Source organism: Leucopleurus acutus (genome assembly GCF_964270905.1).
Source record: "Leucopleurus acutus genome assembly, chromosome: 4".
Lineage (NCBI taxonomy): Eukaryota > Metazoa > Chordata > Mammalia > Artiodactyla > Delphinidae > Leucopleurus > Leucopleurus acutus.
Window position 1 is genome coordinate 144,944,241 of NC_139146.1, and position 13,194 is coordinate 144,957,434.

At 39.0% G+C, this 13,194-nt stretch overlaps 1 protein-coding gene across 3 annotated transcripts in view; it reads right to left on the reverse strand.

Moving 5' to 3' along the window:
• The window catches only part of GRID2 (glutamate ionotropic receptor delta type subunit 2), a gene marked incomplete at both ends in the record, with an annotated part of 1,370,777 nt that overhangs the window by 24,819 nt on the left and 1,332,764 nt on the right, over positions 1-13,194 (reverse strand). For 2 of the 3 annotated variants that reach the window (XM_082838451.1, XM_082838449.1), the window contains 2 exons: positions 7,271-7,693; positions 10,387-10,627. In XM_082838451.1, coding sequence (XP_082694577.1) covers positions 7,271-7,693; positions 10,387-10,627 — 664 coding nt within the window. Of the gene's footprint in view, positions 1-7,270; positions 7,694-10,386; positions 10,628-13,194 lie in introns of those variants that run through there. The other variant, XM_082838450.1, reaches the window with a different exon arrangement.

The following is a 13,194-nucleotide window of genomic DNA, read 5'->3' on the forward strand; positions in this document are numbered from 1 at the left end:
TGTCGAATACATGAATGAATGAATGAACCGGATATAGTGTAATCTCTTGAGGCCAGCCTACAGGCTTCCCACAGTCTCACCCGAGCTTTACTTCCTGATATTTCCTGACATGAAACCCACATTCCAGACAGCGTGGGCTACTGCTCCTCTGAACATTCTCTCCCGTTCTTGTGCTTTGATTGCACCGTACCCTCCACTTGGAGGCCCTTGTGAATTCTTCTGACCTTTCCTCTATGATTAGGCTAAATTTCTACTTACTCCATGAAACCATGTCAAGCCACGCAGCCTCATTCTTCTTCTCTTCTCATAGACTCTTTTCTCGATAGCACTCATTTGACAATTAAATGTACTGTGTATCATAATATTTCATATTCTTGTCTTCTGAGGTTACTTAAACCGTGAGACTTTATTCAGCTTTTCAAATGTGTATATTTTGTGTCTCCGGCTTTGGAAGCTGTCTTAGCAAAGTCCGGCTGTAAGCGACAAGAACATGGGCAGAGCTCCAGCCCAGGGGCCCACTCCACCACCCTGATTGACGGGGCCACCAGTAACTCAGCACCCTGGAATCCTTGCTGGCCCAGGAGTGTGCCTTGGCATGCCACTTAGGAAAGCTCTGCCCTAGGTGCCTCGCTCATAGTAGGTGCTCAGGTAGTGCTAGTCAACGGACTGATTGATCTTGTGTGATTGTTTTGTTCCTAATATTCTCTCTGCAGCCTTACTAAAGTTTATATCTATGTACTAATATTCGTTTTTTAAAAAGAGACACAAAATCATTATTATGGAATAAGAATTAAAAACTTCATTTAGTGATGATGAACAGGAAAGAATTAAAATATATTCTTTGTTGGTGATTGAGCAGTATTATAGGACTTACCATGTTAACGGGACACACCAAAAGCTTTGGAGACTACACGTGTGAGAGTTACTCAGATGACGGGCAATTATTTTTACCATGACATTTCCATGGAGAAATCAGAGTGAGCAGTAAGTTTTAAGATGCTTAGTTATGCAGAATTGAATCTGGAAGGCCCAGTTACATGTCTATCTTGCTGCACTGCTTCTCTCTTTTTTTGTTTTTTGCCTCTCACTGTTGTGGCCTCTCCCCTTGTGGACCACGGGCTCCGGACGCACAGGCTCAGCGGCCATGGCTCACGGGCCCAGCTGCTCCACAGCATGTGGGATCTTCCCAGGCCGGGGCACGAACCCGCATTCCCTGCTTCGGCAGGCGGACTCTCAACCACTGTGCCACCAGGGAAGCCCTGCACTGCTTCTTTTTAATTTTTATTCTTAATATGTTCACTTAGAAAGAAGTATTATATTCATTAAAAACCATTAAGTGTGAATGAAAGTTCTGCATTTGATATCTAATGTCAATTACGTCAATTAGATATATGACGCAGCTCTACTTCATCTAACAACTAATGTTCAAAATGTTTTTTAACATCACTTATAGAAGTATTTGAGCATATTAAATATTAATAACTATTTTTAGAATGGAAAAGTCAAACTAGACAGCTGGGCATGTGACACCTTGATTTTCAACTTAATTTTACAGTGCTTTGATTTCTAAAAATAAGTTTTATAGCCAACTTATATAAACAGATATTAATAGAATACTAGCATTAACTTGAAGGTCAACTTTAATATAATTCTGAAGAGGAATTAAATATCGACTATCAGTTCCTTATTTACCTAGTATGAAATAGCTATAGGTACCCCTTGCCTCATGAAGAGGCTGTGATTCTGAAACATTTTATATAACTTAAATTTTTGCAAATTGAACCTTTTTTTTATTACACATTAGGATAATTCTCAAAGCCCCTCCCATTATGAACTTTTTGTGCAGTGAATAAGCAAATATTTAATTTTTTTAAAATTAAAAATAGCCAGAGATATAGGCTGTTTGAGTCCTAAAATTTTTCAGTAGCACCAAATTAAAAATAAAATATAACAACTTTAAAAATTAAAGTTTGCCTCCTACTTATATTTCAAATCTTGTGGCAGGCAAAATGTTTATCGAAAGCAATGTTTTCTGCCCATTCTCTGGTTCTGACATTTTACTGTACTTTGATTTTGTGACGTCTGCTTCTCCTTCTAAAGCAGCTGCTATTAAAGCTTAATTAGCTTTTAATTAAGGAAGCTTAATGTTGTCTTAAAAAGTTTGTGAATTTTCTATCATATCACAGATAGTTTGAGACTTGGAACATGCTGCCAATTCTGAGGTTGGACTGGGTAGAGTTTCTCCGAAAGGAAAAAGGCCCTCATCCCTCACAAAGGCTAGACTGCTACGTCTATAGCACAACGTAGGTAACATGTGCAGAAGAAACGGCCAGTTTCTCGTCTCCACTAGAAGAAACTCCAGAAATGGGCAAAGTCAGTCAAAAGATGACACTTGGTCCTAGATAGGAAAAATTTTCTCAAATTTGAACAATTTTTGCCTTGTTACTAATATTACATGGAAACAAATGAACACTACTGAAAAAGTAGAAATTAGGAAAAGCCAGGTGAGAAAAGGAGAGGCAGCTCATTTAGTCTGTTTCTGTCCCCACGGTGGGCTGAATCATGAGGTGGGGTCGCTGCTCCATGCCTCTATGCAGCTCCATAAAACAGAGCAAAACCACGTCGTTTCTGTTCTTCCGAAAGCGTGTGTGGGTGGGAAGCTGTCCTCGTGGTGAGCAGCCTGTAAAACACTTGACTTCCGTGGGGATCCTAGGTCACATTGTATCCTCCGTCTTAAACGATAGGAATGGTAACTAGGAGCCTTATTTGCAATACAAATAAGTTTATGAAAGTTGAAGAGTAGCCTGAATAAGACTTACTGTGTTTGGTCCCTTGGAAATAAGTTTTTTGAAACCCTATAGCTCTAACCATCACAACGGCTGAGCCCTGCAGGGATAGAAAATGAGGGAACATGGTTGTGTATCATTCTGAGGTGGACACCTGAGGGCGGGAGCCACTCTGATGTGGACGCATGCAGGTGTGGATGAGAAGGGGTCAGGTAGCGGTTTGCCTGTGGCTTACGGTGATTTTCACATTTTTGAAGCTTTGGCCTCATGGTCTGGCATTTTGGGAGATTTTCAGGTCTTGTTTGTGGAAGGAATCTGAATCTAGGAAGGTAGACTCAGTCAGCTCATGAGAACTACCAGGATGGATTGGTCCAGTCAGTTGGATTGCCCAGGCCCAAAGAGGATGGTACTGTTTTGGGGTGACTAATTCTGCCACCTCAGAAAGTCTGTAAGGTGGTCTCTGTATCCTGCATGTTGATGAGGGACAAGGAAAGGCCTGGGCAGTAGAACACATGCAGACCCATTCCCAAATATATGTCTTCATTTAAGTGACGTGTAACTGCTTAGCACCGTGGCTTTACATAATAGGTTTTCAGTAAACACTAATAGAACTGAATTAAATCTATCAAATCTAAAAAGCTTTATCTCCTAATTTTTCAATGTCAGGTTAAGTCATTTCCACACAGGGGAGCTCATATATGCTACCACATGAGAGGGTGTTTACTAAAATTTGTTGAAATGATTTTATAAAATGTCATAATGGCTAGCCATTTATTAATATCTGACCACAAGGACTGGATAAAGGATTTGTTTTTAGAAATAAAAACACTCTAGAAGGAAGCCCATTTCTAGTGAGCCCACTGTGTTTTATCAATTATGAGATGTGTATTTAAGGTTAAAAACCTATGTTTACCAGCACAAAAGTTATTAGCTCTGCTTTATTTATTATATCCATAATCCAGCATGTGTTCCACCATTCCAAAATTCCGATTATAGAATATTTATAATTTGTTATCCAGTGGTGTGGCTTAGAAGGTATTATGTAGGATAAATGGATTGTCTCATCTTTTTTTTTTCTAATTGATGAAGCAAAGTACCATTCAGCAAAGTCTATTTTTTAAAGTATTTATTCAGTTGACAACCAGTCCCAAACTGAGAGAGATGAAAAATAACATAATTGAGGAAACAACAAATTGCCTGTAGCTTGCTGTGTATGAGGAAGAAAGACGCTCTTACAGTTTTCTAATGTATGATGAAACCAAAGCTGTGCATAAGTTCTGATGTGGCTGAAAGTGAAAACCAGTTCTCTTAACGATTCACCAGGGGAATAAATTCGACCTCTGACTGGAATAAACGTTCGTGGACATAAGGGGTTTGTCTTGTTCTGAAATAGCAAGGTTGGTGTAGGTGGTGAGAACCAGGGCAAACAATGGGCTAAAGGAAGGAGCGCCAGGCAGAAGCAGGACGGCCTGAATTCTGCCACTAGCTGTGACCTGACGTAGCCTGAGGTGTTCACTTTCCCATCTGTAAAAGGAGCAGTTGAATCAGATGCTCTAACTGGTCCCCCATGAGGAAGGACGGTTCTGGAGATTTGCAGCCAAAACTTGGCGAGAGAGGAGTGGGTGGAGGCATTGTACGTGAGCCATCTCTGCAGTGAATTCACAACCCATTAGGACCTGCGTGGATGTGACTGAAGCATGGTAGAGTTTAAAAAAAAAGACTCAGTGTTAAGTCTCAGATTGTCAAACATTTGTGCAAGTCACAGCTTCTTAGCATCTTACGTTCTCTTATTTGTAAAATGAGGGAGATGATAGTCTAGATCTCTACACTTCTCCTATCCAACATTTAAAAATCATTTTAATGGAATTATAGAAAAGCAGAAATTTTAATCTAAATTGAATATATTTTCAGATATATATTCACTGAGTTAAATGCTAGAAGAATTAAATATTGTTCAAATGCAGAAAATAACACTCTATTAGAAATAATCTTGGAGTCAGTTAATTTCCAAATTAATAGATTCAGCATGATGAATATTTTGCCAACAGCAAAGCAATTATTAATACACAATTCTAAGTTTAATAATTACCCTTAATTTTCTTTTTGTAAAATGTAACAAACGCTCATCCTGCTATTATTGTAATGGCTGCATTGTTTACATGCAACAGGATAAATCTTTCCCAAAAAAGGAAAACAGACGTATCGTTGGTTCAAACTGTCTCAAATAGCAGAAAGGCAGTCTTTCATCGGTTTAGAACATCACTTGCTACTGTTTTTAGAGAGCCGCTCATCATGGCATCGTTCTGCTAGTAAAACTTAATGTGTTTTATGCTTTAATTAATTCAAGATAGATTTTTAGAAAAAGTCAGTTCTATCTGTGAGAGAGTAAGCATTTTCAAATTGTATAGTTAAGACTTCAATGGTATGAGAGCAAGTTTAGAAAACATTTTTATTAGACAAATTATTTAGACAAATTATACACAGAAAGCTCTGCCACTCATAACTGAGGCCTCCAAAAAGTGGTTTGTGTATTTGTATAATAGGCAATACATCAAAATAGGCCTATTTTAAATATTGTACATGGTTAACAGTTTGTTGATAGCTAAAATCACTGCAACATCTGGTATGTCCCTATATAGCTTGTTGAAAAGACTTTTTGTCTTAAAATCAGAGTCGTGAATGAGATCATGAATGTTACAAGGGAGAACAAGTTGTGCATGCACTTAGATACTTGTTACCCTGGAAACAAAATGGTTTTTGCATGATAAGAAATTTTTCTGCCTTACACAGTAGACAATATTTGAAGATTTAGTACAAAAACAGTGACAGGACAAGATGCTTCCCAGAACAGAATTAGCATCAAAGTATAATATACCTTAAGAATATACTTTTTAATTTCTCCTAAAGCAAATCACATAGGTTGATTCCTATACCAATCCTAGCCACGGAATGAATTAGATTAAAATAAGTGTATGGCTGCGTAAAAACACAGGATAAGTTCTTGCTTCCTACTTACCACATTTTAATTTAAGGATTACAAACAAAGTTCATTCTACATTTCCAACAGGTAAGAAGGCTACCTTAAAAAGGGTTGTGCACAAAGAGGCACTGTTTTTGTTGTTATCCTTCTATACACTTGGCACTAATGTAAAAAACACATAACTCCTCCAAATAGAACTGAATAAAAGGGCTGAAGTTGAGAGCCCAGTATGGTTGCTGTATTTTCTTCTTTAGGGTAATGTATGACAGTAATTAAGGCCACATCAATATTTCTTAAGGGCTCCCATCTCTCCCCAACTACAGCTGTATTGATTGGCTTACTGCTTTGGAAGAGAATTTATTAACCTTCCATGATCTACGTTTAAACTCGTATAGAGCTCCCCGTGCTGTGGTGGACATGGTTCAGCTAATAGCATTTTCCATTTAGATAATTAATTAAAAGTAAAATTATCAAGGTTAGCTTTATACACTGCTGAATAACAAATGCAAAAATCTATTCAAATGAGTTACATCTAGGAACAAATATTAAGTCGCCCTGGATGTTTTAATAACAAAAGTATAAAATATTCTCTGTTGGCAAACAATGCGAGTCAGAATAACATTAAAGCAACCTGCCTTTTCTAACTGAAAAGACCCCCTGCACTATACATAGTTCCTGTATACAACACTTGTGTTTTAAACTAAAGCTTTATTAAATGAATTGCAATAGCAATGGCCTCCTTTGAATATATATACACATTATATAGGTGCATATATATGTATATATGAGATACTAGTTTATTTAACACCGTAGAGGCTGCTGCCGTATGATAAAGTTTACTGTACATAAGAAAACACTTTTCATACTGTACAATCGCATAAAGGTCATATGCACTGTTGCAGTGCAAGAGTAGTTTTAACTGTAGTCTTGACTGGCATATTAATGGCTTGTTTGTAATCCTACAAAATTGCATTCTCATATTATGTGGCCTGAATGGTCTTTAGATTATTCTATAAACACTGCAGGGGTTGCCTTTGGCCCACAGTTAAAGGACACTCAGCAGCAGTGGAGCATGGTATGGATGCAGCAGGAGAATGTAAAAAGACTGACGTTATTGCAATTATACTTTTAAAAATAGAGAAATGTTACAGAAGAGGCCTTTATGTAAAATTAATCCTGCATATACTGTTAGTATACTCAGTGCACGTTTCCTATACTTGAAGTACAGTATATGAAAAGCGGACTAATAGGATCCTAGTATACTACCTTCTGGGGGAATCAATTGAGTAATGAAAAAAGTGGAGAGAAATGTCCAGGAAGAAAAGAGAGAAAGAAACAGAGAAGAGAGAGAGGAGGGAGAAGGTAGAGAGAAAGAACTAGAATTGTTACTAATACTCCTGATTAAAAAAAAAAATGTTACATCCATGTTAGTCCCACAATATTACAGTCGCTCCTTGCAAAGGGAGTCCTACAAAAGAAACAGTGAAGAGATTTTGTTGGGTGCTCATATGGAGGTGCCTCGGTCTGGATCATTACCCAGATTGAGCCCCAGGGTAGGAGTTGGTTGATAAGGAATAGATGACATTGTTTTTATAGGACTCCTGAAAAAGCCCCCATTAGGTGCCCTGTGCCTAAAAGGGCCAGTTCGGTGCTCAGGCACGTTGCCAAAAGCGAAACCAGAGGCAGCTTTAGCTGACAGTGTACGGCTAAGAGTCTGGATCTGCTCTGGGATAAAGGTTGTTGTGGTAATATGAGTGTTCCTGAAATCACTGATTTGCTCCAGTGCTTGTCGTGTTGGCAAAGTGTCAATGTCCAGAGGGGTCAAGTCAATTGACGAGGTGGAAAACTGTTTATGGGGGCTGTCGTCATCTGTGCACAAGCTATTTACACGTCTATGGAGGTGCTCCAGGTCAATTTCCTTGTCATCCTGGAGATGAAGAAAAAGAAGATAAGGTTCTCATCAGTACTAGCTTCATGGTTAAAAAAAAAAAAAAAAAAAAAAGTAGTTCAGCAAACATGATAGGTAAATGAACTGAACTTTGGGGTTTATTCATTTAACGAATATTTATTGAGCACCTAATATGAGCCAGGCACTGTGCTAGGTTCTGGGGGTACCAATAGGATTCTGAGATAAGGTTATCTATACTTTTCTTGCAATAAAAGTTCTAAAAGGAGCATATGCCACATGCACCTACAAAATATGGGAGAAGTAGATGGGTGATTGCCTTCTACAAGAGCAGAGACAGACCCAGGCAAAACTGTACACATAGTAAGTACGGTTTTGGCCACGCATCCCCTCCCCACCTCTTCTTTGTGCATGCTTCCTCCTTTTTCAGGGTGTCTCATTCCAAGCTGTGTTTTTGTTCCTTTGACTACTTGCTCCTTTCATTACTTGCTCCTAACCTTAACTTTCCATTCCTGGAGATTAAGTGATACAAGATTATCTGATATGCTAGTTCACACTAAAGTGTTAGTGACTGTTAAAGTGTTATTTCTCTTTAGGCTAGAAATATGTGAGATTGTTTACAGAGAGCAACATTCAACACAAGAGAATCGGTTTCTGATGGAGGGACTTCATACACTCAAGCTATCTAGTACCTGAATGGGGCCATACTGTAAGGTCAGCACGAGAGCCTTTAGAGACCCCTTCAAGCCATGACGTGTGAGTGACAGCTTCAGTCTAGGGCCACGTTAATGCTAAATGGCCTCTAAATCAAAGACGCTTTGAGCTACACTAATAGAGTCTTAGTAAGAAGGTGCTTAATGAAGAAAAAGAGTGTAACACCTTAGATTTCTGGAGTTGAAACTAATTCGTAAATCCCTTAGGATTTTCACTAGAAGTGAGCATTAAAGCCCAATATTTGAAAAATAAAAGTGGCAGGCAAGAAAATTGTCCTTTTCATCAGTCTTATTTATCACCAAGTTCAATAAATTAAATTTATGAGGATTTAAAAATATCTATAGTCATAAGAGGAGAAAATATTTGTTCATACGATCTGGATTAGCTGCTATGAATTAGAATGGAGGATGTATTTTTTTCATTGTGCAATTATAGTGCTCCTTAGTGAAAAATATTTTGATGTGCATCACTTTTCTTCCTTCTCCTTTCTCATTTCAAAATCCAATAAAAATATCCATTAATGCAATATTATCACTGAGATGTTAGAGGGTTGAAAGATAAAATTTTATGGTTCCCACAGCAACTATAATATAGTCATCCATCAACAGATATAATAATGCAAAAATTTAATGTCATATATAGTAATTCAAATGTAAGGAGCTTGGGGAGTCCTTAATTTCCAGATTTTTGAGACTATGAAGCCTCGGCTATAATGTTGCATTAATGTGGTCTTTTGCATTGAATCAATGTCAGTAGAGATACCAGAGTTCATTCCATTTAAAAAAAAACACTACAATAAAACCTGATTAATTTTTAGTTTATACTCCACTAATTTAGACTGTATGATCACTCAGACAGGTAGGAAGCTAAGATTTCTCTTCGCTAAGCCAAGCTTTTCCTTATCAATGATGCTGATCAATTTTGCATGTAAGGTGGTAGGAAAGAATCCTCAGACAACTTTAGAAAACAATCTGTTTGAAAGAATACATTAGCATGCAATAATTCATATGCAAATGAGAAGTCATTTTTATTTGTGCTGTAAAGCAGATCCTCTCAGGATTTGCTTAGGCATCAGTTAGCCAAGGTCTAGTTACAGAAAGTTCAATGCTGTTCTTTGAAACTATCTAGAAAGTCAAATCATTCAGCAAATTCAGGTTGTTTTCGTTTCAATCTGTGAAGCTTTAGTGAATATGATTTCATTATATAAAAAATTTTTCACCTTTTTGGTCCAATGGAAATAAGATAAATAAATCAAGTAGTTTATTTTTAACTTCAGATAGTCTCTGATAAACACGCATTTTTTTTTCTGGATGAAAATAAGGCACAGGGCACTTTGAAAGATATATGTAACTCTGAAATTATTCTTTCAAAGCTCTGGAAAAATTTTAATATGGCCCTGGAGTTAAGCTGACTCGTGAGAAAAGGAGGACTATGGAATTCTAGAAGATTCCACCGTGTGGATTTGTTAAGCCTAGAGCCATTAAAGAGCTATAAAAACATATGATCACTTCCATAGGTCTACATACAGACAGAGGGAAGCAGTCCCTGGGGGTGAAGAGAAAACTCATTATTTTACTGTAACACTGCATTTCTTAGGCCGAATCTCAGAGACACAAGTAATCTACCTATAAGTTAAACAACTATTCGAACTAACGTGATAAGCATCCTTGTGAACTGGTCAAAGGAATCACAGCCCTTAAAAAAATCATGGACTTAAGGTCTATCCTGAGATTTGGGAGAATTTCAAGGCCCATTATGGCTCATGAAATTGTCAGTCTTTCAAACACGATTGTCTCCTCTTCATGGATCTGGGATGTCTTAAAATGAAAATTGGTACTGGTCTTACCAATTTTTACATTTCACAGATTTACTTTCACTCTTCAAGGAAAGAAGAAACAAAGACCACCCCCAACCCATTATCCCCTTCCCTGTGATTAACCTCTCTGGAAGCACAGCCTACTTGTGGGCTCAGCATGGCGCTGAAGCTTTCAGTCAAGTACCTCTTTTGATGGGACCCTGGAGCCTTTCCTCTTGTTCCACCACGTCTCCAGCATGGCTATAAAGCAGGAGAGGACGATCCCCGCAGCCAGGATGCAAAAAACCCCTGCAAAGCTCTTTATGTCCAGGGCACCTCCTTTCTGCTTCGTGTCCACTGAGGAGTACAGGTCACACTGGCCGTTCTTGGGCCACCATTTGTGCTTCAGGATGTCCATGTCACCACTCTGCTGAAGCTCCAGGATCCTTGGGGTAAAGCACACAACCATGTGTTATTACAGACATAGGTATTGCCTCAGCCCACAACATATCCATTAATAACCCTGTCTCTAAAGGACGGTGGATGTCAAGAGGAAATGAATATAGAGATTAGCCTGCAGGTGGAATGCGAGGACACACAAAACATTATTTCAGTGATTCTTCAGACGTGCCACGACGCCGTCCTCCCTCCTTTCTTACATCCCTCCCTCCCTCCTTCCCTTTCGTCTTCCCCCAACTCTTCTATTTTTATTTATTTTTTTTGTTTCATTCTATAATCCTAAATATTACCCTCAACCCCGGTTTCCTGCAACGTGATTTTACAATTACATTTCAGAGGCACTGTTTTTATGTGGTTTCAAGCTGCTGCAGTTCTGTGTTCCTTCCCTACGTGCAGAACGACGCTCTGGATCTTAATGCTTTTATGAAGAACGTTTTGCTGCTTAGAGCGAGATGCTGGCATAATGTCGCCCAGCATATGCTACACACAAAGAAATTCAATTAAAAAGACTTCTATTATTTAACACAGTGTGGAAGAAAGCCTTGGGACAAGTTTGAAGTTGATAAAATACATCGTTTTGGGCTTTTCACACAACTGATCTAGTTTCCTTTTAATGCCAAAGGGGAAATAATCTTACCTTGGAGAACAAGAAGAAAAGTTGACCAGAGGCTTTCAGAAGTGGTCACATTCATATAAGAAATACCTTCTTTTATTCACTCCCAGAGTCTGGGGATAACTGCAAAGACTGCAGCTTTTAAAACGTATGATTTTCATAGAGGTTTTATTCTCAGTTCCAAACATTCTTTGGCCTCTACCTAAGACCTGCCTGGTTTTGGCCCTCCTCCAGCTGTGCCCTTTCTCACATAGCCAGAGTGGTCAGGGCCAAGGTCATGAGCCTGTCCAGAGTGCACACCATCCCCACGGTTCCCTAGGACTTCCTGGCCAGACAGCTCAGAGTGCCTGCCCATCTAGGACTCATAAAAGCCTATTCCTGTGTGTGATTTCCGAGAGCAGATCTCACAGCCATGGGAGCACACAGGTCTCTAGGGTGGGGTTTGGGGGGTGTGGACAACTCGACATGCAAGCTCAGGCTCATACACCTCTGTGTGCGAGACCCTCACTGTGTGGACAGAGCCGGAGGTGGAAGGCTGACTCCCAGTGCCACTGGGTCAATGCAGAACTCCTAGCTGGTCACCAGTTAGAGACTCAGACCTGGCTCCCTTGGGGTCATGAAGGTATACTTGTCAAGAGAAGAGGAGAGAACATATTTTACCTAACAATGTTTAGCTTGATTTACAAGTTTTACACAGTTACACTTAGGATATGTGGACCCGTATTTGCACTCTTGCCCCGGCGCTTGGATTATTTAGGGAGAGACTGCTTAAAACTTTACAGAGGAGAACTAAGCCTACCTGGAAGGAGTAAATAACTCACTTTCAGTGATGAATTTACCTTTTTTACTGGTTTCATGTCATCCACGTGTCTGTGAGTTCAATGATAATCAACATTCAACCAGAGTTAAACGAGAGTAATACTAGCCCTAGGGGCTATGATGGGGAGTTAGTCTTTATTTTTAACTTTTATTTGATATTGGAGCATAGTTGATTTATAACGTTGTGTTAGTTTCAGGTGCACAGCAAAGTGATTCAGTTATACATATGCATGGATCTATTCTTTTTCAAATTTCTTTCCTATTTAGGTTATTACAGAGTATTGAGCAGAGTTCCTTGTGCTATACAGTAGGTCTTTGTTCGTTAACTGTTTTAAATATAGGAGGGTGTACATGTCAGTCCCAAACTCCCAATCTATCCCCCCCCTTTCCCCTCGTAACCATAAGTTCGTTCTCTAAGTCTGTGAGTTGTTTCTGTGTTGTAAATAAGTTCCTTTGTATCTTTTTTTTTTTTTTGATTCCGCATATGAGAGAGATCATGATATTTGTCTTTCTCTTTCTGACACGTCCCTGTCATCTACCTCTGGGTATTCCCGCAGCCTCAGCCCTAGCGCCCCCTGCTGACATTCCAGGACTAGCAGTGCACTGGAGCCTCCACCACAACTTGGATGTCTTTCTCATGAAATTGATTGGTCTAAAGTTCTGTTCCTTCAGTGTATTGTTCAAAAAGGGCAGTAAATTTGATTAACTGACTTTACTAAAATGATTATGAATATTAACAGATTACATTTCACCCGTATCCCAGCCCTATCCAGATAAAGTCATTTGCATTTCCAGAAGTGTGTTCCGAGGGACACTAGTACAGAGGGCTTCTGCAAAAAAAGGGTCCTGTGATCATCAACTTTGAGAAACACCCTCTTGGAAATTTACAAAAAAAAAGGCAGCCTATTAAAGGCTTTGAGAAGACCTGTGGAAAAGAAAATTTGTATGATTGTTTGAGTCAGCATTTCCCAAATTATTCTTTCATTCCCCTTTCCTTGTTTTTCTCCCCAAATAACATACATTAATAACCCATGGAGCTAAAATTTTGAGGAATACACTTGAGAAATAGTGCCTTGAGCCAAAAGGAGCAACTCCTCGTGGGCATGTGTGGCACCATCACAC